Source organism: Mastigoproctus giganteus, chromosome 5 (genome assembly GCF_048544385.1).
Source record: "Mastigoproctus giganteus isolate SK-2022 chromosome 5, ASM4854438v1, whole genome shotgun sequence".
In the NCBI taxonomy this organism is placed as follows: Eukaryota; Metazoa; Arthropoda; class Arachnida; order Uropygi; family Thelyphonidae; genus Mastigoproctus; species Mastigoproctus giganteus.
The window spans coordinates 121,568,319-121,590,966 of NC_143579.1; the positions used below are offsets into that span (position 1 = coordinate 121,568,319).

Genomic DNA, 22,648 nt, shown 5'->3' on the forward strand with positions numbered 1-22,648 from the left:
ATCTCCCTTGGCAATATCATGTCTCCTACCTGATTGTTCCACAAACATCAAGCAAGCAGTGCATTTTAAAAGGCTGTGATTCAGAGGGCGACTGCCCTCCCCTCAGTTGTCCCCTGAGCCACAGCACTCCATTTGGTTTGAGCCTTTTGCTTTGCTGCTCTGGTCTGAGTCATGATTTCGATTCGATTTCAATAAAATTTCAATTTAAGTACAAAATTATAACCCTAAACTTGTATCCCAACGCAGTTGTAACACTATTTATCGCTATATATTTTTTCAGTATCAAGTTTATCTTCGAGTTTCTTTATATAACTTCCGTATCAAGTTATGTATTAATTAATTATGTTACTTTTGTAAAATCTAAGTCGTTATATGTATTTAGTTAAAAAGTACAATTTAATTGACAATGAAGTTTGACGAGATTAATAAATTTTACTGATATAATTGATTATATACTATACTATACTAAGCTAACGCTATTTAGTTCGGGATATAATGTTATCATATAACAATGGCGGCAAGTTACGAACGGTAAATCTATGGACACTTAAAGTATTAATTAACTTCCAAAATCTCGCTGTCTCAATTCAGAATAAATTAAGGATCCTGACTAGGTCTATAAGCTACTTATAGAAAATAATTTAATATACCAGTTAGTCAATAAAGCGGCTAAATATAGCTAAAAAACTTCCCGTTCGCTGGCTCTGCAAAATTTCTAAAACATGTGGATTGGATACCCTTACCGATACTAAGTAATAACCTACAAAATCTCTATATAAGTTAAAATTTAAACTAAGTATCATAACTAGGAATATAAAGCTACTCTAGAAAATAAGCCAATTTAAGTTAATAAAACAGAAAAACTTCTCTATTTTCCTGAGCCATAAAAACTTCGTCTGCACAAGGCTACTCTCATTCCCACAAGTTGCTTCCTTGAAAGAGTAACTGACAACAACTGCCTCCTGTGGGACCAGTGGACTCTGTTGTTGTTGTTGTGGATCTCACTGTGTTTTGTGTTGCGTGTATGTGGTCTCTAGTGTTTTGTTGGGCAGCCGAGTGCTTCAAGAGCCCCTTTTTTTAATTTCTTCTAGGACATCCACCTTGTTCCTCAAGCCCAAAAATGAGCCTAACAGAATGGGCTCGTATATGGACGTGGCACCATTCTCACACTTCTGTACAGCAAAGGCACACAAAGACATTCTTTTTGGTTGTTTCATGTGCCACTTCAGATGATACGGCCTTTTGGCTGTATCATGCACACTGAATTTTAATGTGTCAGTAAAAAGGCCACAGTAAGCACAACAAATGTGGCCGTGACTCACAAGAGAACTGCCACTGACAGTTCTCTAACAAGGCAAAGTGATCCTGCTATATTTTGAGCTTTTTGTTCTGCTGCTCTTGTTTGTGGCATATCTCTAGTCTAAATTTAAAATGCTGCATAAACTAAGACGTAAGAGTATATCAACGAGCTATTACCAGATTTTGTTACATAGTTCATATTAAGTACCCTATTAAGTTACTAAGCAACTCTACTGCTTTTCTAATTTCATATCTAAAAACAAAAAATTCAACTGAAGAGATTAGAATTTTTGAGCTGCTCATTTATTACTATTTAAAGACCATAATTATCACTACAGTGCATTACACTACATTACTAGTTATAATATGTGCACTGAAATCATCAATAACAAATGTTCTATGAATGTTAAGTCGTAATTTACTAAATCCCTAGCTAGAACAAGGGGGGGCAGGGTGCTCTTACCAAGAAAGGCTTCAGTTCTACGAATTGCAGCATCTGGAGACCAGGCACCTGCAAGGTGATCTGATTGAGGTGTTTCAAGCTTTGAATGGCTTGAGCAAACTCAATGCTGATAGGATCTTTCCTCTTGCTCAGACTGTGCACATAATGGGGCATAAATTTCAAATTTCAAATCAAACTTGTATTGATTTTTTTCACAATTTCCATAATCTTGAGCTACTAATTGGCAGGCCAGTTCAAACAACCTGGCTGGCCAGCAGGCCACCATTTGAGAAGCCAGTCATAGAGCATAATTTTCTTCTGTATGTATTGGGCACAAAGGCTTGTTAACAGGAGTGACTTCTACAGGGATGAGATAAGCTGAAATAGAAAGGTGCAAGACTGTATGCTGATGACATCATGGCATATCGGGTGGTTCAGAAAACTGTTAGCTTTGTGGCGGGGATACATGGACTCATAGATTAACAGTAGCCACAGGCAGAGGTGAAAGTGATCATTGCATTGTTTCTATTGAAATGTGCAGGAGCATGGAAAGCAAGATGTTAAGGATTTCAAGGCCTGCTGTGAGTCAGCATGGAACAGGAAAGTACATTGGCTACGTTAGGGTTAGCTAAGAGTAAAAACAGGTGCATGTGTACTTGCATGTACACCAATGCTAGGACCGTAATAAATAAATTTGATGAATTTGAAGTGCTGGTCGTCACCAAATGCAGACATTGTGGGGATATCGGAGACTTGGCGTCACTCAGATATAAGGGATACAAAATTTGAACATGGGGAGTACAATGTGTACAGAAAGGAGCATATGGTGTTGATTGTACGGTATGGAGGACCCCCAAACTCCATATTTGTACACTCTTTGTCACAGTATAAAATTTGTAAAGGCTAGAGATATTGTGAATATTAGTGTTTGTCTGTTGTTTTTCCAACCATTTAGCCACAGGGGCCCCTAGTGGGACCTCATGTTGCCCATCTTCTGCCTGATCGGGTGTAGTAGAGAACAGAAAGGTCTCTGGCAGGTAAGGGAGAACCCTGGACGATGCCTGAGCTTGCCCAGGAGACCCCAGAAGAAAAAAAAAACTCTGGAAAGTGAAAAAGGGAGCAGGGGAGAGAGATGAGGAAGAGAGGAACAGATGAAGATAAAGAAGGTGGACGATAGGATGATTTTCCACTTTAAGATAGGAAGTTAAAGGGATAGAGGGGCATCCCTATTGAAGGAGTGCACCCTCCATGGGGGGCTGTTAAGAGCAGGTAAAGATTTGTGGTGGTAGAGTTCACCCAGCAAAAAGGCTGGGATGGGAGGTGGGGAAGGGAGACAAGGATTGTAAGCGGTTAAAGTCATAGGGCTAGGTTGCCCTATGGGGGAAGGAGATTGTATTGTGGACATGCAGGTAGTGATCTCCGTTATTAATTCCACACCAACCAGGCCAGCTAAAGCCGGTGTCAACAAATCTCATGTCATGTCATGCCTCAGAAGAGGGCACATGATGTTAGCAGGGCAGACAACCTACCAGAGGGGGTTCTGGTAGGTTGTCCCCACTGCAATCTAATTGGGGGGGGGGGGGCTGTTTGAAAAACACATATGCAGCCCAATTACACACCCGCCATACAATTATTCTTCCCCCCCACCATTTTTTTATATATGTATCTTGGGGAGACTGAAAAACAGCGCATAATTACTGTGGATTCTGGTTATTTGGGCCACCGGTTAATCGGGGCAGCCATTTATTTGCGACAAATCTTACAAAACAGAACCTAATCGAGAAAATAGCCAGAATTTACTTTGCTTAATTGGGACAAAATGCCGTTTAATCGGGGCAGGAGACCGCAGCACTGGAGATTACCCTACGATTGTCTCCGGCCATGTAGTTCGGTTGGATTTCTGGAGGTCACAACCATAAAACAATAAAAACAATTAGCAGTCACCTGTTTATTGGGCTTTTCTGTTAGTGAAATCTATCATAAAGAGATAGTAAACTCAATCTTATTGAATTTGCGATAATACTGACAGCTGGAATTCTGTCGGTTATTATGGTAAAAGGTGCCTCCGTGGGAAGGAGCAGCAGTGCGTAGCACATGCTTCTTGATTAGACCAGGGTTCGAGCCCATCACCACCAAATATGGAGGATACGGAAAGGTCAGGGAATGATCACCGCATATCCCGGAGCAATATGGCTTTAGTTTGCTTAATGCTCCTAAAAACCAAATAATTAACTAACTAACTAACTATTATGGTAAAATGTGTTTACACTTCCATGGAATCTTCAATCATATAAAAAAATTAATTTTCAGATCTTCTTCATTCCTATTTTTAAAGCTTTGTAACTCTTTGCTCCGTTCTCACTTGCGCGTATTGTGTTACTTGCAATTTGTGTGTGCCGTGTTCTTTGTTATTGATTGCTTATCTTTTTACTGTTTTAAATTTTAACCCCCGCCCACAAATGTCAGTGAACAGAAATGTCAACTAGTTTAGTTAGTATGTACATATTACAGTACGTATTAATTATTCCGATTATCACTTATATTCTTCCGAATTTCACGTATCATTTAATTTTTTAATTGGTAAGGTAATAAAGGGTAAATTTGTGCTTAATATATCTTTATTTTTATAGCCTGTGGATAATATTCCTCCTATTTTCGCTAATTAGAATTGCTGTTTAATAGAATTAAAATTCAATTCACAAACATGATCACAATGACCGGCGCTTACTACACATTGTATAGTGAACGGTACTTTACTATGGTGAGTTCGTCATAACGTAATTTGATTGTACAGTGAACTAATTGTAAAGGGGGGGTACATTGTATTTTTAACTATTTATGTGAAACTTCAGATAATTGGGGCAGCCGCTTAATCGGGCCAAAATGCACTAGTTCCGATGTGTCCCAAATAACCGGAATCGACTGTATAATGCTCTCTCATACATTTATCATCTTACTTTTATCATCATACAGACAGACAGGACAGGCAGGATAAATGTGTGAGGCAGATTCTCTCACACATTTATCATCTTACTTCCATCATCATATAGACAGACAGGACACAGGTGCAACCTAAATATAACAAGTACCAAATCATCACTTTTTTTTTTTAATACTAATCATAAACATTCATTTGGTCACTGCATAGTTTACACGGGGGACCTGACATTCGCTCGTGTTTATGCAAATTAACCTGCAAGAAAAACTATTTTAATTAATTAATTATTTTTTTTTAATGCACATTCAGGCTGCAACAGTTAACACTTATAGAACATTCTCATTTATTCCCCATTTTCACACACTTTCCCACTCTTTGCAGTACCCTAAATAGATGTGCTCATAGTTCTGAGAAAAACTCATTTCCCACCTAGCATAAGACACACATATTGACATATACATACATACCTACATTCACTCATGTATATATATAAATATATATATACACACATTTACTCCTACATTTGCTTACATAATAACAAACACACATATATCCATTAGCACAACAGACATTCATGCACCCAAAAACATATACGCATTATCACATTTAGACCTACTTGTGCTCATGTATTCACACTCATGTGTCCATTTATACAGTGACTTCTTTGTTTACATGTGTTTAAATTACGTGAATTGAAAATAACACGTGGCAATCATTTTTATAGAAAGCATCACAGAGGCCAGTGCGATAGCCTGCCATTTTCTCATTTTGTTTTTCTTGAAGATTGTTGATTGGTTGTAGTAGTAGCAGTGGCATTTGATGCAAGAAAGCAAGTGTATGAGCTTATGCAGCATCAGCCAAAAAAAAAAAAATCACACAATTCCTTCCAAATGCCTGTCCAGTTGTCTATTGGAAGTGTATAATTTGTTTTTATTTTGTGCTTATTTTTACTTATTTTGTTTTTATTATTACCCTTATGGCTAGTAAGTGTCCTCATTATTCTAGTGGATGATGGTAAGTGCTCAAGGAAATCGATTCCCCTTGAAAAGAAACTGGAAGTGCTTAAGCACTACAAATAGAGAGTACATACACCAACAGATATTCAACCTTGACAACACAGTTGAATTGGGAAAAAATGCCTGATTGCACCCGGGTGCCTGATCGCACCCGTGGGCTCACATCTGGTGAGTATGGGCTTGGCACACGCCCAGGGTCCTGAGCTGGATATCATTATTCTTCTCTTACTTGGTGATTCCCCTTCTACTTTTGACTCTCTCTCTCTCTCTCTCTCTCTCTCTCTCTCTCTCTCTCTCTCTCTCTCTCTCTCTCTCTCTCTCTTTCAGGGTAACTCGGGAACTTTTTTTTTTTCCCTAGTGCAGCATAAGCCTCAGGCTTCCTTGCACCATATGGCTATTAATAATAATAATAATAATATTATTATTATTTCCATTGCTGTAAAGACTATGCCTGGTTTTAAGGTGGAAATATATCAGGAGGATCATAAACTGAAACCTGCATGCACTGACTACTGTCAAAACCTTGTGCCCTTAAAGGTTGTGACAAGTCGTATGTGTCCATGTACTGTTACTTAAACTCTAAAGTGTGGATCACTGCTGTTATTTTCAGAGGTTATCTTGGATCTCAGTTACGACCAGAATTGGAAGAGTATTGCAAGGCAGAAGGAATTCTGCTCAGAACCTTACTTATTCTTGATAATGCCACCATCCACCCAGTATTGTTGATGTCTGTTTCAATATCAAGTTTTTCCCCCCCCCCTGGAAAATACAACCTCTATACTCCAGCCTGTAGACCAACGTGTGATTAAATCTTTTAAGACTCTATATTTAAAGCACATTCTGGTTGACCTAATTGACAAGAATGATCACAAACAGATGAGTGTGCAGCAATAATTGGCAAGGTTTCTATATAAAAGACACTTTAAAATTCACTGATGCTGCATGCTGTGAAGTTCCACGTAACTGTATTCAGGGTTTGTGGCAAAGTTATATCCAGATCTTAGCAACTCCTTAAAAGACTTTGATACCAATGAAGATTATGCATAAATTAAAAACAAATGCATGAAACTCACTAAAAAAGATAAGGTTCACTGAAGTGGAGGCAACTTATGTGGATGATTTAATTGGTTCGCATCATCAAGAATTGTCAAATGAAGATCTGTTTGCACTGGAGCAGCATCTCATTCAAGAGGAGGCGGTAGCAGTGAGCGAAAGCTCAGAAGTTAAAGAAGAATGGAGCCTGACAGTGAAAGGAATAGTGAAAGCATTAAATCTTGTAGATGAAGACCTAAATCTGTTAGAAGACCCTAATCTTGAATTCGGCTCTAAAGTGCAACGTAAATGGTTGCTACTATGCTACTATGAGTTGTTGCATGAGAAGAGGCAATGTGCAAAGCAACTAACTCTGCATTCCTTTTTCAAGCATTCAAGGGAGCAGTCAAGTGAACCCTCCACCTTCCGGGTCAGCATAACACCCTCATCCTCCACCTATCTGGTCCGAATATAAGGGAACGGAATCTGATCATGACAGTCCCTCTCATCAATCTGCCTAAGGCTACCCTCCACCCTAATCTCTCTCTCTCTCTCTCAATTGTTGTTTGTGCTGTACTGTCTATGTTGGTTATAGTGAATGAATCTCTATATGTTGGTTAAAGATGAATGAATCTCTTTGATTGCTCATTATTTTCCTTAGTCTTCCAATCAAAGAAAACGAGTATGCACCAATGGGGTAGCTTAGCTAGATGCAAGAATTACTCTCGTAGGCCCATTACCACATTATGATTATTTACACTACGCATGAATTTAAATTGCGCGACACGAGACTTTCTGGAATGCAACCCTCATGTAAATTAAGAAGTCACTGTATATGTAATTTGTATATTCAGAATAGTAATAGTAGACATAACATATTTTTATGGTTAGACATATAAAATAATTATAAACACATATATATTTTTATATCTGGAAAAGTGTTACAAAAGAAATATGTTTTAAATCATACTGATACAAGCTTTCAATCACGTTCGACAATGCAGATGTGATTGAGAGCTGCAAGCCAGCATAGACTACCATTCATAGTTTTTACATACACCAAAGCACAAAATGCCCAAGCAGGAGCTCTCCATCACATTTGACAGCATGCATGGATGTGATAGAGAGCGGCGCCTCCATAGCCAGATGGGCAGGAGCGGCAGTGCGTAGCACACGCTTCTTGATTAGACCGGAGTTCGAGCCCGTGACCACCAAATATGGAGGATGCGGAAAGGTCCGGGAATGACCACTGCATATATATCCTTGGAGCAATATGGCCTTAGTTGCTAATGCTCCTAAAAACCAAATAACATAACAACATAACATAACGTGATAGAGAGCTACAAAAAGCATAGACTATTCTACATACTCCAAGAATGGAACACCCAGTCAAGAACACTCCATCACATCCAGCAATCCAGGTGTGATAGAGCACTCTAAAGATTGTCATTACACAATTGTCATTCATACAATACATACACATAATGGAGGGAAAAAAATGCACACTATGATACATATAAACATTGTCATATTCATCAACTTGAACCATTCATTCCTTAAAATATACACAATTATACATTAATAATACACATAAACATAGATATTACTTTTAACAAATGTCAGTATCTAACTTATACATTCTCACTGGGTGGGAAATGCATTCCAAACAGGTCAGTCTCACTTGGGTTAGTCTCCATCAGTACACGTTTAAAGTATTATGCCCAAAACTAGAGCAGCAAAGCAACGGGCACAAAGTGGCAGGAGTGCTGTGACTCGGGGGAGAACTGAGGGGGGCGATTCTCCAACGCATCACAGCCTAAAAAAATATGTGCAACTTGTGAAATGTTTGCCGAACTCTCTGGAACAGAACATGATATTGCCATGGGGGATGTCTTTGTGTGTGCACGATGTAAGGAGTGTAAGGAAATCAGGCGACAACTCAGCGTTGTTATGGGCCTATATGAGAGCTTGAAGGACAGGGTGGATGCCCTCGAAGGAACTAAATTGAGGGGCCCATCAGGCTCTCAGCTGCCCACATCAATGCCAGAGCTTGCACTTGGTCATCACGCAACACAGCGGCAACCCCCAAGGCAGAATGCGCTGCTCCCACAGGAACTAGTAGTTGTTGGTGACTCTATTGTCAGGGAAACGGGAAACATGCTTTGTAAAAAGGATAGGTGGAACAGGACCATGGTATGTCTGCTAGGGGCAAAGGTTGATGACGTTGTAGAGTAGATATCATCTTTTAAGGGCACAAAAGGTGATATAGTTGTACACGTTGGCACTAATGATATTAAGAGTAGGAGACAGAATTACTTAACAAGTACAGGTCACTGTTGAACAAAAGCAGAGAATTAGGGTTGATTTTGAAAGTGTCCGCAATTCTGCCCAGACACGATAGAAGTGAGTATATGATGAGAGCCTTGTCGATCAATTCGGCCCTGGAAAGATTGTGCAAGGCTCAGGGGATAGTATTTTTTTCAGCCTGGACTGTACTTGTTAACAGGAGAGACTGCTTCTACAGGGATGGGATACACTTAAATAGAAAGGGTGCAAGAATATTTGCTGATTCTATCGAGGCAGTGTTAGGTGGGTCGGAAAACTGATAGCTTGGGGGGATACAAGGACTAATAGATTAACAGTAGCCATAGGCAGAGGTGAAGGTGATTCTTGCACAACTTCTATTAGAATAAGTAGCGACCTGGAGCGAGGGGTGTTGGGGGATTCAGGGACGGATGGCAGTCATCCTGAAATAGGTGGGTATATGGGATGTGTTAGGGTGAATAGGAATAGGAGCATGTATACCAATGCTGGAAGTATAGTAAATAAATTTGATGAATTTGAAGTGTTGGTCAAGACATCAAAGGTGGATATTGTTGGGATAGCAGAGACGTGGTGTCACACAGCTATAAGGAATGCAGAACTGGAATTTGGGGAGTACAATGTGTATAGAAAGGACAGACAGAATAGAAAGGGAGGAGGTGTTATGCTGTTAATTAAGAAAAACATAAAATCAAAAGAAGTGCATCCAGTTTGTATAGATGAACAGTGCACTGTTAAGTCAGTTTGGTGTGACATAAGCACTGCGAAAGCAAAAATAAGAGTAGGAGTGTGTTATAGGCCTAATGACTCGAATGAGTATAATGAACAACTGTACAGAGAAATAGAGTGGGCTAGTAAATCGGAATGTCTTATAATGGGGGATTTTAACTTCCCAGATATTGACTGGAACTTGTGGGTTGGTCACTCACACACTAGTCAGACTTTTGTGGATTTATTGGATTTTTTATTTTTATTTTTTATGAAAACCCCAAACACGAAAGGTATCAAAACCTATAGTACTTAGTACCGTGCATGGGTTGAAGGAGAAGTATGGGGGAAGGGGGATGCCGGAAACTTTGCTCTAGAGACTAAACATGGGTTTCACCACTTCAAGCCTCCAATAAGCAAAGTGGTGGTATTTCACCGGTTGATGAAAGTCATCTACCACCTACAATGATTGTTTTCTGCAGCAGCATGTTCGAGAGGCAACCAGAGAGAGTAATAATCTTGATCTGGTTATCAGCAGTGATCATTCGTTAAGAATTTGCAGATAAAGGAACCACTAGGTGGCAGTGATCACAGTGTACTGATGTGGGATTTACTTAAAGATTTAATTACCATCAGGTGTAAAGGAAAGGGTTTTTGCTTCCGTAAGGGTGAGTACAGTGGTCTCCGACAGTTTTTGAATTCTGTACAATGGATTCAACTGACAATGTTACCAACAGTAAATTCTAAGTGGGAAGCAGTCAAGGAATTAATCGTGGAAGCTACTAAAAGTTTCATACCTATTAAGAAATATTGTTCAAGGCTTAGGCCAAAATGGTTATCTAATGAATTAATGAGACTCGTAACAGAGAAGAAAAATGCATGGGATGCATATAAATTATCAAACGACTCAGAAGCCTATGGCAGATATAAGCTAGTCTGTAATCAGGTCACAAAGGAGGTTAGGCAGGCGAAGGCAGATTACGAGAAATCGTTGGCAAAAGATGCTAAGAAAAACAGCAAGGATTTCTTTACTTATATAAACTCTAAAAGGAAGGGAATGAATCTGATTGGTCCACTTGACATTGATGGTTCGACTGTTGATGATCCTGCTCAGATAGCAAATAAACTGAATGAGCATTTTGCATCTACATTCACACATGAGAAATTATTAAGGTTTGAAAATGGCAGAAGGTTATCAAATTGTAGCAGGATACTTGATGATTTTGTAATAACTGAGAGCAAAGTGGAGGAGAAATTGTTGAAGTTAAACATAAGAAAGGCACCCGGGGTGGATGAGATCTATCCAGTTATATTAAAGGAGACGGCAAAGCAACTAAGCAAACCCTTAGCCATAATTATGAGAGCATCATTGGACTCAGGGGAGGTTCCCACGAACTGGAGATGTGCAAATCTATCCCCAGTTCTCAAAGGGGGATCGAAGGGTGACACGAGTAATTACAGACCAGTTAGTTAACTTCTGTTCTGGGTAAAATAATGGAGTCACTGGTTAAAGATGCATTGCAGGATCATCTAGACAAGACTGCAGCAATAATTCAGACACAGCATGGGTTTGTTAAGGGAAAGTCTTGTCTGACAAATTTGATAGGGTATTATGATGTGGTTACAAAGGAACGGGATGCAAAAAAATAATTTTGATATCATATTTTTGGATTTCAGGAAAGCTTTTGACACTGTTGTGCATGGAAGACTATTGTACAAATTGGAGCAGAATGGTATTAAGGGTAAGTTGCTACAATGGATAAAAGGATGGTTAAGTGGGAGAAGACAGAGGGTGGTAATCAATGGGTGCTGTTCTTCGTGGACTAATGTTATTAATGGAGTCTCACAGGGTTTGGTGTTGGGTCCTCTGTTGTTTTGTATATTTATCAATGATATTGATGAAGGTATATCAGGCTTAGTGTCGAAGTTTGCAGATGATACAAAGGTTGGCAGGGTTGTTAATGACAGTAATGGCAGTGTGCTACTGCAACAGGATCTAGATAATTTGGGCAGATGGGCTAAGAAGTGGCAACTGAAGTTTAACCTTGACAAATGAAAGTACTGCATATGGGTAGAAGTAACCCCAGAGAAACGTACCAACTGTGCGGTACTACACTTAAGGTGGTAGAAAATGAAAAAGACCTGGGAGTAATTGTGCAGGCAGATATGAAGTTTTCTGAGCAATGCAGACAGGCTGTCAGGGCAGGTCATGGGGTTTTGTCAATGATATATAGGAATTTTGCTAGCAGGGAAAAGGAGATTATCCCTCTGTATAAGGCAATGGTCAGGCCACGCCTTGAGTACTGCATACAGGTCTCGAGGCCTCATTTTAAGAAGGATGTAGATTTACTTGAGCGTGTACAGAGAAGGGCAACAAGATTGGTGAGGGGAATGAAGGGATCCTCTTACCAAGAGAGGCTTAAGTTCTGCAAATTGCAGTGGCTGGAGACTAGGCACTTGCGCGGTGATCTGATTGAGGTGTATAAGGCCTTGAATGGGTTGAGCACACTGAATTCTGATGGGATCCTTCCACTTGTTCAGATTACGAACCTAAGGGGGTATAAATTCAAATTAAGAAAGGACAGATGTAGACTAGATGTGCGGAAATTTGCCTTTAGCCAGCGGGTGGTTAATTGCTGGAACAAACTTCCATCTGTCGTTGTGGAAGTTGATAGGTTGAATAAATTTAAGGAGGAACTGGACAGGCATTTGGAGTGAATGGTGTTTTTTTTTTTTTTTTTTTTGGCTGATGCTGCATAAGCTCATACACTTGCTTTCTTGCATCACATGCCACTACTACTACTACTACTACGTTACAATCTGGTAAGCGTACTAGTCTAAATAGTTGGGGGGGGTGTCACAGTCTGGGTAGTCATAGTGCATTGCTTCCTAGTGACTTCCCTTTAGGTGTTTATTTCCACCTACTTTGCCATTGCTGGTAGAGTAGGGTAGAGTGTGGCTGATATTCTTTTTGTTTCTTGTTTGTTATCAACCTCAAACTTTATGGTAATCCCTAAGATGTTAGTTGGGATTAGCTTTTTGAGTGTATTATTTCTAAGTTTAATGGCAGTATCCCTGCCAGGACCTGCAGAACAGGTGATTGACAGTGCAGCATGCCCCTTTGTGTGATGGTAAGAGTTAACTCTCTGTATGGAATCTAATTTTCTTTTATTCTTATCTAAAGTGTCTGTAGTACCATACTCCTGCACCAAGGTAATAACTGGGAGGAAGATTGCCTTATAAATAAGAGCAAGTGCCTTCCCTTTTAAACCCCAGTCATCATGGCTAATCCTAGTAATCATTCCAGCATAATTTCTGATTTTTTTTTTTTTTTGGGTCAAGTGCACAAGATAGGTATAGAAAGTTAGCTTATTATACCTAGATATTTCATTTCTGTTATTAGAAATGAAATATCTAAACCTGCTATTTTAATCTGTGGACATCTGTCCATGTTACCTTTTAACAGAATTGATATAGTATTTACTGCTGGATATTGTTAGTTTGTGTATGCTGGAGGGTATCGATTGAAAAATTGGCACACTGTTCTAAAACAGTCCAGGTTGGCTTTGACAAGCAAGACAAGGTCATCAGCAAAAGTGACTCTGTTAGTTTGGCCAATATCCATTCCCAGGAATTCATCCAGAAACAGGGACCAAGCACTGAACTGAGAGACATCCTTTTGTCTTTCGTCTAGCGATCCACTGATCTGATCTGATCTAGACTGAGACCTGTTTATCCTTGAGATAGTCTTGTGGCCAATTTACTGCTATGGATAAAGGGATGGCTAAGCAGGAAAAGACAGAGAATGGTAATCAATGGACAATGCTCTTCTTGCACTAATGTTATTAGTGGAGGCCTCAGGGTGTGGTGTTTGGCCCATTGTTGTTTTCTGTATTTATAAATGATATATTGATGAAGGCATATCAGGATTTAATGTCCAGTTTTGCACGACAGAGGTTGGCAAGGTGGTTAATAGCAGGAATGACAGTATGCTACTGCAAAAGGATCTAGAAAGGTTAGATAGCTGGGTTAAGAAATGGCAACTGAAGTTTAACATTGACTACTGCAAAATACTGGGTAGCATTAACCCCAGAGTAATGCACCAACTGTGTGGTACTACCACACAGTTCATGGGGTTTTGTCAATGATATACAGGGATTTTGCTAGCAGGGATAAGGAGGTGATTATCCCATTGTATAAGGCAATGGTCAGGCCACATCTTGAGGTCTGCATACAAGTCTGGAGGCCTTAATTTAGAAAGGATGTAGAACTGCTGGAACAAATACAGAGAAGGACAGTGAGATTGGTGAGGGGAACAAACGGTGTTCTTACCAAGAAAGACTTCAGTTCTACAAATTGCATTGTCTGGAGTAGGCACCTGTGATGTGATCTGATTGAGGTGTTTAAGGCTTTGAATGGTTTGAAGAAGCTCAATGCTGATGGGATTCTTCCTCTTGTTCAGGCTACACACATGAAGAGCACAAATTCAAATTAAGGATGGGAGAGTTGCAGAATAGATGTGCGAAAGTTTGCCTTTAACCAGCAGGTTGTTGATTGCTAGAACAAACTTTCATCTGTTGTTGTTGTTGTGTAAGTTGAAAGCTTAAATAAATTTATGGAAGAACTACACAAACTATTGGAGGGAATTAATAGATAAAATGAGACTGTCATTTTTTTTATTTTTATTTTTTGGGTTATTCTGTATAAGTTTGCTTCTTTGCATCATTTAGCATTAGCATTAGTAGAGTCATATGATGCAAGAAAGCAAGCTTATATAGAGAAAGCAAGCATCAGCCAAAAAAAAACCCTTCCCATTTCGCCCATCCATTCATTCCAAATGTTTGTCCATTCTGCTTCGAACTTATTTAAGTTGTTGACCTCCACTACAACAGATGGAAGTTTGTTCCAACCATCAACCACCCACTGGCTAAAGGCAAATTTCTGTACATCTATTCTACAATTGTCTTTTCTCAATTTAAATTTATGTCCCATCAGGTGAGTAATCTGAACAAGAGGAATAATCCCATCAGCATTGAGCTTGCTGAAACCATTCAAGGCCTTATATACCTCAATTTGCCATACTAATGCTAATGCTATTAATACACAAGGCCATGAGGAGCTGTGCCATTTATAATTATTCTCTAGCTTTGGTAAAATCCAAGAAAGACGATTCGAATCCACTAATTTACCACCTAATTACTTTAACCATTGGTTAGATAACATTTTAGAGAGAGAGTACTTGATGGCATTCTGTAGATAGCATAAAAGTAAAAAAAAAAAGTAAATTGCAGCCATTATCAACCCACTGCAGGATGGAAGCCTCCTCAACAATTCATGCTGAGGGAAATGGACCATAATCTGCCACGCTGGTCCAGTGCGGGTTGGCAGATCGATTGTATTCAGCAGTCAGTGGCTTGAACCCTGGTCTACTCAAAGAGTGTGTGCTACTGCACTCCCGCTCCTGACCACTTGGCTACGGAGATAGCATACAGATGTATATATAACTGTGGTTTGTAAATTGCAGCCAGAATACTATATGTAAAAGTAATTTTATATATAGTAACCCAAAAACTGTAATTAATCAAAAGGTGAGGTTGTATGCTATTTTTTTTGAAAGAAAAGTAAAAGTAAAGCAGAGGGTGTGTGACATATACCTTCCATTACACCTCCAGATACATTTTTGCAATGGAAGGGAAGCATCTAAAGGTCTTTCCCCGTCAGACTGTTCTTCCTCAGTGTGGAACATTTATAATTCTGATATCAGTGCAATTTTGCGAAATGCTGTCACATTACTTTCTGGGTGTCATCAGATAATTTGAATGCCAGCAACCTAAGTTGCAGGAATTAAGAAAGTGGTTCCTCATGCACATAGTAATATATCACATTGTACACAGAATTTATATATAACAATTTTTAGTAGGAAACCAAGTATTTAATTTCATGCATCATATTTACCAGATTTGTATGCTTACCTTCAGAAATGTTGGCAGTTATGTATCAGTGTGTGTGTGTAAAGATTATTTTGAACAAAAAAAACAAAACAAAAAATAACAGTAGTTCATTAGTATATTACATTCTCTTTATGCAGTCATTGCTGCAACTTTTGATATATAGTAGGTTAAGTTTGTAGCCAGGACTAGCCCGTGGCGTGTGCAAGGGATGCTTTGCACACAGTTGCGTAGGGCAGTAATAACCTAATATTTGATATTTTTAACACTTGGCAGGATGTAGGAGAAATGGGAGAAAAGTGAGCTATTTCTGTTTTGCATACAGAAGTGGTTTTATATTTTGCAGCACTTCTTTTTAACCTAGATTACAGTTAAAGCAATTTAATATAAATTTAATAACTGTAATCTGTATTAGTTAATATCTTTCTTTTACTAGTTGTAACTCTGCTTTCCTCTTTTTTATTTGTTGTTTAACTGTAATATTTCTGTGTTGCAGGATGTTACATTCACTACTATCTTTGAACTGCACAGAGAAGAAGATGAAATCCGGAGAGTGAAGTAAAATTTTTTTTTATCTTTCACTGTAAAATACTAAAGAAATATTAGCATTAGCATTAGTAGAGGCATTTGATGCAAGAAAGCAAGCTTATGCAGCATCAGCCAAAAAAAAAAAAATAAAGTAAAATAAATAAATAAAAAATAACCACTTCCACTTCACCCCTCTGTTTGTTCGAAATACCTGTCCAGCTGAGCCTTAAATTTATTTAGGCTATCAACTTCCATGACAAGGGATGGAAGTCTGTTCCACCTACCAACCACCCGCTGGCTAAAGGCAAATTTCCGCACATCTATCCTACATCTGTCTTTCCTCAATTTGAATTTATGCCCTCTCAGGTGATTATTCTGAGCAAGAGGAAGAATCCCATCAGCATTGAGCATGCTCAAACCATTCAAGGCTTTGTACACCTCTATCAGATCACCTCGCTGGTGCCTAGTCTCCAGACACTGTAATTCGCAAAATTTAAGCCTTTCTTCGTAAGAGCACCCCTTTGTTCCATTCACTAATCTTATTGCCCTTCTCTGTACTCGTTCCAGCAGCTCTACATCCTTCTTGACATGAGGCCTCCAGGCCTGTATACAGTACTCTAGGTGTGGCCTGACCATTGCCTTATACAAGGGAATAATCAGCTCCTTATCCCTGCTAGAAAAATTCCTATATATCATTGACAATACACCATGAGCTACTCTTGCAGCCCGTCTGCACTGCTCAGAGAACTTCATATCTGCCTGCACAACCACCCCCAGGTCCCTTTCATTCTCTACCACTGTCAGTGTAGTACCACAGAGTTGATACGTTGCTCTGGGGTTGCTGTTTCCCATATGTAGTACTTTACATTTGTCAATGTTAAACTTCATTTGCCACCTTTCAGCCCATCTGCTCAACCTTTCCAGATCCTGTTGCAGCAGCATAGCGTCAGTAGTGTCCTCAAAAGTGTCCTTTGCCAACCTTCGTATCGTCTGCAAACTTGGACATTAAGCTTGATATACCATCATCAATATCATTTATAAATACAGAAAACAATAAAGGACCCAATACTGAATCCTGAGGGACTCCACTAATAACATTAGTCCACGATGAGCAGTGTCCATTGATTACCACTCCCTGTCTTTTCCCCCTCAACCACCCCTTTATCCATAGCAGCAATTTGCCTCCAATGCCACAATGCTCCAATTTGTGCAGCAGTCTTCCATGTGCAACAGTATCAAAAGCCTTTCTAAGATCCAAGTATATAATATCAAAGTTATTCCCTGCATCCAGTTCTTTTGTGACTGCATCATGGTATCCAATCAAATTGGTCAGGCAAGACTTCCCCTTAACAAAACCATGCTGTGTCCGAGCTATAACTGAAGTCTTGTCTAGATGAACTTGCAGTGCTTCTTTAACCAGTGCCTCCATTAATTTTCTGGGAACAGAAGTTAAACTCACAGGTCTATAATTACTTGTGTCAGCCTTTGATCCTCCTTTGTGAATTGGGGTCACATTTGCACATCTCCAGTCCATGGGTACCTCTCCTGAGTCCAAGGGGGCTCTCATAATTATGGCTAAGGGCTTTCTTACTTCCTTTGCTGCCTCCTTTAATATAACTGGATAGATCCCATCCACCCCAGGTGCCTTTCTTGTGTTTCCTTTCTTGTGTTTATCTTCAACAATTTCTCCTCCACTTTACTCTCAGTTATTACAAGATTCCCTAGCTTACTGCCAGAGTTGAATACACCTCTGGCATTCCCCTCGCTGAATAACTCCTCATGTGTGAATGTTGATGAAATATATTCATTTAGTTTGTTAGCTACCTGAGCAGGATCATCAACAGTTGACCCATCAATATCAAGTGAACCAATCTGATTCATCCCCTTCCTTTTAGAGTTTACATAAGTAAAGAACTCTTTGCTGTTTTTCTTCACATCCCTTGCCAAGGATTTCTCGTAATCTGCCTTCGCCCGTCTAACCTGCTTTGTAACTTGGTTACAGATCAACTTGTATCTATCATAGGCTTCTGTGTCACGTGTTAATTTGCATGTATCCCATGCATTTTTCTTCTCTGCCATATGCCTCATTAGTTCATCTGACATCGATTTAGGCCTAAACCTTGAACAATATTTCTTAGTTGGTATGTAAAGCCTAGTAGCTTCCAAGATAAGTTCTTTGAATGCTTCCCACTTCCATGTGAACTTGCTGTTGCTCAGGTGTGAATAGTCTTGGAAACCAGTGTGTACAAACACATCACATGGAAATGGTCATGGAGAATACTGTGCACGCTTCGTACTGATCAGTGTTCCCCCCAGGACCTATCGAATGGGCAACACCACCCGGTGAATTTAACTGACTGCCTGACTAAAATTTAAGCGATTCTCGCTGTACAGTATGGTACTGCTCACTGATCTCTATCAATTTTAATTCGAACATACCATGCAATCGAGATCAATGTGACAGGAGCATATAATGTTAAATTATGCAATTAATTTTTGCTCTGGATTGCTTAGGTCACATTTATAAATAACAGAAAAATTTATAATATTGCGAAGCATTACACTTCCCCACCTGGCCAGCAAAATTTTCTGGGGAGAACACTGATGATATTCTCAATGTCTCTGCCAGTTGCCTTACTGTTATATGACGATCTCTCATGATTACAGAAACAGCGTTTATGGTTTCTGTGGTGACAACAGCAGTAGTTGGAGCTCCTGGACCACCGATCCTTGTGATCGAATCACGTCCATCTTTAAACATTCTAAACCATCTGCAAGTTGTGCCAAATGGAAGCGTAGATTAACCATGTGCCTATTTTACCATTTGATGTGCTTCAGCTGATGTTTTCTTGAGATGGAAACAAAATTTGAGAGCAGCATACCGTCCCTCATGTGTGTCATGTCCATTGTTACACAGGCCAAACTGATCAAGCATAAACTTAACTGAATGCCATGGTCGAACCGTGTGCATGAGTAAACTGCGCAGTTGTCACGTGATGCACCTTGGTTTGATTTTAAATTCCGCAGTTCAGCTAGAAATAGCAAGCAGTACAATTATAAACGAAATATTATGATCATTCTTTATTGACCAGCTCTTGTGCTTTAACCTGTGCTTTACTAAGTTTTGGAGGTTGCAACTAGATCTGAAGAAATACTGCTTGTTTCACCAATATCTCAGGCCCATCCTGTTTCGCCACTCAAATGCAGTGGAAAATGAAAAGTGAAAATTATTTGTTCCTGGTAAGAACTGGCCAGAAACACACAAGCCTTCAGAGAAAAAAATTTTCTTCATTTTAAGTAGCGAATAAATGTAATGGTATTAAATAAATTTAATACCATTATTATTAATTTAGGTGCTCCATTTCCATATCATCATTTCTATATGTATTGCAATGGTTTCAATGTATTCATATCTCAGAGGCTTCTCACTCTGCTAACCTATTCTTAATTTAATTTACATATGTAATTTACTTACATTATATTTAGGCAAGATGCATTTAGTTATACTCTGCAGCCACTGATGTTTACCTTTCTTTATTTCTTATTTTTCCCTATCCCTTCAATTTAATTTCAGTTTATATACACATAACACTGTATCTGAAAAGTAATGGGAAAAATTGTAAAAAAAAAAAAAAAGCAAAGAGAATTTATTATGCAAATCATTCAAAATAGTCTCCATGGGAATCTATATATTTGTTATGCCTCTGTTTTAATCATCAAAAGGATACTTGAATTTCCTCCAAAGTTATTTCCTTGAAATGGTCAATCACATTCTTTTGGATTTCATCTTCATTTTTCATTTCAGTAAAAGAAAGTCTAGTGAATTGGGAGGGGGGTTGATCTCAGTAAACAAAAACCATGTGGAGATGGGGGTAACCTCTGGTGCCATCAGACAACTAACACTAAACAAAAACCAGGTTCTCGTTTCCACAAAAGTCTGATCTGTGCGACCTGTCTTATTCTTTGCAGCAATTAACTGTTACAAAGAATTTGAGAGGTCACACAGACCAGACTTCTGTGGAAACAAGAATCTGGTTTTTGCTGCACAACAATGTGCCTGTGCATTCCTTTAATTTTCAAAGGTTTCTTTGTCAAGAAGCAGTTACTGAGATCAAACTCCATCCCTCCAACAGTTTTGGTTCTGGTTGACTTAAATGGTTAAAGGGTAATTGCACACCTACAAAAAAAAAAAGGTAACTGTCACCTCAAGGAGTTTATAACTTTGGAGGATTTTTAAGAATGCTTTCAATGATTAACAGCAGGCATAACAAGTATTCAGAGCTTCATGGACACTATTTTAAATTATTTTCGTGATAAAATCCTTTTATATTTGGTTTTTTTTTTTAGAATGTTTGTCTCATAATTTTTCGGATAGCACGTGTGAGTGTACGGATATACAGGGTGTTTCAGAAATGATGGTCAATAATCTAAAGGCGAAAAGTACAAACCAAAATAAACAAAAAAGTCCCAGTGAACATCGGGCTGCAATTTTCGAGATAATGCACATTTTATGTTAAGATTTGCCACTGACTATGGGAGCACTAGTTTAGCATAAAGCCGTGAATCCTTTTGCTAAGGGTGGTTTTATTAAACATAAGATAATACATTTTTAATTTTTGGTTTCAACACCACAGGATTTTACAGATGTTACAAAAGGTGTTCAAAATGCTGTCCTTGCATCCGTATTCAGCTTTGTAGTCTTCTCTGCATTGATTTGCGAATCCTCTCAGGCATTCCTGGATCATTTCTGATTTGCTGAAAGGCTCCTTCAACCCGACGCTGCAATTCGTCAACTGTGTTAATGTCAGAAGTGTACACTAAGCTTTTTACACAACTCCAGGTACAAAAATACATAGGATTTAGGTCTGGTGATCTGGGAGGCCACATTACAGGCCGACCTCTACCTATGTGCCGTTTACCATACCTTCTAGTTAGATACTGAGTCACAACTAGAGCAAAATGTGCCGGTGCACCATCATGCATAAACCACATGTTCTGGTGTTGCTGAAGTGGAACATTATCATCATCAAAGAGGTCTGGAAGAACATTCTGCAGGAACTGAAGGTACAGCTCTCCTGTTAGCCTGTTTGGCAGAAATTGGATCCAGTTATGGACCCAATTTCTGCCAAACAGTTATGAAAATTAAAAATACCATCACGAGTAAACCCAGCTTCGTCAGTGAACAAAATGTTGTTTAAAAATTGGGGGTTTCAGCAACCGTTAAGGACACACTGTTGTTGCATCCACTGGCAGAAATTCACTCTGGGAGGGTAGTCTGTACTGCTGAGACCTTGTACACACTGAATATGGTAGGGGTACAGTAATTGGCAATGTAAAATTTGCCGCATACTGCTGACTCAGTACACGCTCTTGCAGAGCAACCCTCCTTGTCGAAATTTCTGGATTTTGTTCTATTCTTTCTAACACCCTTACCTCAACATCAAGTGTTATGCTTCTGGGCCTATCTGCTCATACTCCATGTGTGAAGTGCCCATGTTCTCTAAGGCATTGTGTACCCTGATGAATGTGCACCTGTTGGGCTACCTTAGGCAGGGAAATGCTTCATGGTATAAACGTGCAGCCTCCAGTGCACTGTCGTTGGTTTTACTATACATGAAGTGCATGTCCGCATACTCTTCGTTGTTGTAACCTCTTTCCATATCAACTATCCTTTGACAAGTACTGGTATGTCTGCTACGTCTCAGAACATTGTGAGGGGAAAGGGAAAGAATGAGCATAACCTAACCTAAACAAACAAGTCAGTGGTTGATCCCAACTAGAAATGTGCAACATCTAGAAAACGATTCACTTAAGGACCCATGCTTACTAGGCTTTTTTTGCATATTACAGTCTGTACAGTTCGCCTTTCAATTATTGACCATCACTTTTGAAACACCCTGTATGTATGTGTGTGTGTGTATATATATATATATATAATCTCGGGCAATATGAAAAAGCTGAGCCTGTTAAAATAAATGTATATCTCTAAAATCATGAGCATTCTAAAAATTCTACAACTTGGTCCTAGAGCAGTAACTATACCAGCCTGCGGTTTACGTCGAAATTAATGAATGGCGAAACTAACGTTAAAAAAAATATACAAGTGTCATTCAAACCAGCGGGAAAGAAGCCTACTCTTTATTAGGCTACATTATGCAAATTTAATTGGAACGATATAAGAAAAATTAAATTCAATGTCAATAGTTATTTTTTAACTTACTCCTTTTCCCATGGCCTAGCCGTTAAAATATCCTGTTGCTGTTTTCGGTTGTATTTATACATTTCATCCACACTATGTGCAGTGTCAACATTATTTGCCATTTCCCACGTTTTCTGAGCCATCGAGGAATCCATGGTAGTTAAAATTTCTGCAACATAGAATTAAGAAAAACAATAAAATTAGACAAACGTTATA

The 22,648-nt window shown here is 39.0% G+C and overlaps 1 protein-coding gene across 3 annotated transcripts in view; it reads left to right on the forward strand.

Moving 5' to 3' along the window:
* Positions 1-22,648, forward strand: part of LOC150085670 (cGMP-specific 3',5'-cyclic phosphodiesterase-like) — a 575,777-nt gene that overhangs the window by 282,502 nt on the left and 270,627 nt on the right. For all 3 annotated transcript variants that reach the window (XM_090374174.1, XM_090374175.1, XM_090374176.1), the window contains exon 7: positions 16,202-16,263. In XM_090374174.1, the coding sequence (XP_090230300.1) occupies positions 16,202-16,263 (62 nt within the window). The remainder of the gene's footprint in view (positions 1-16,201; positions 16,264-22,648) is intronic.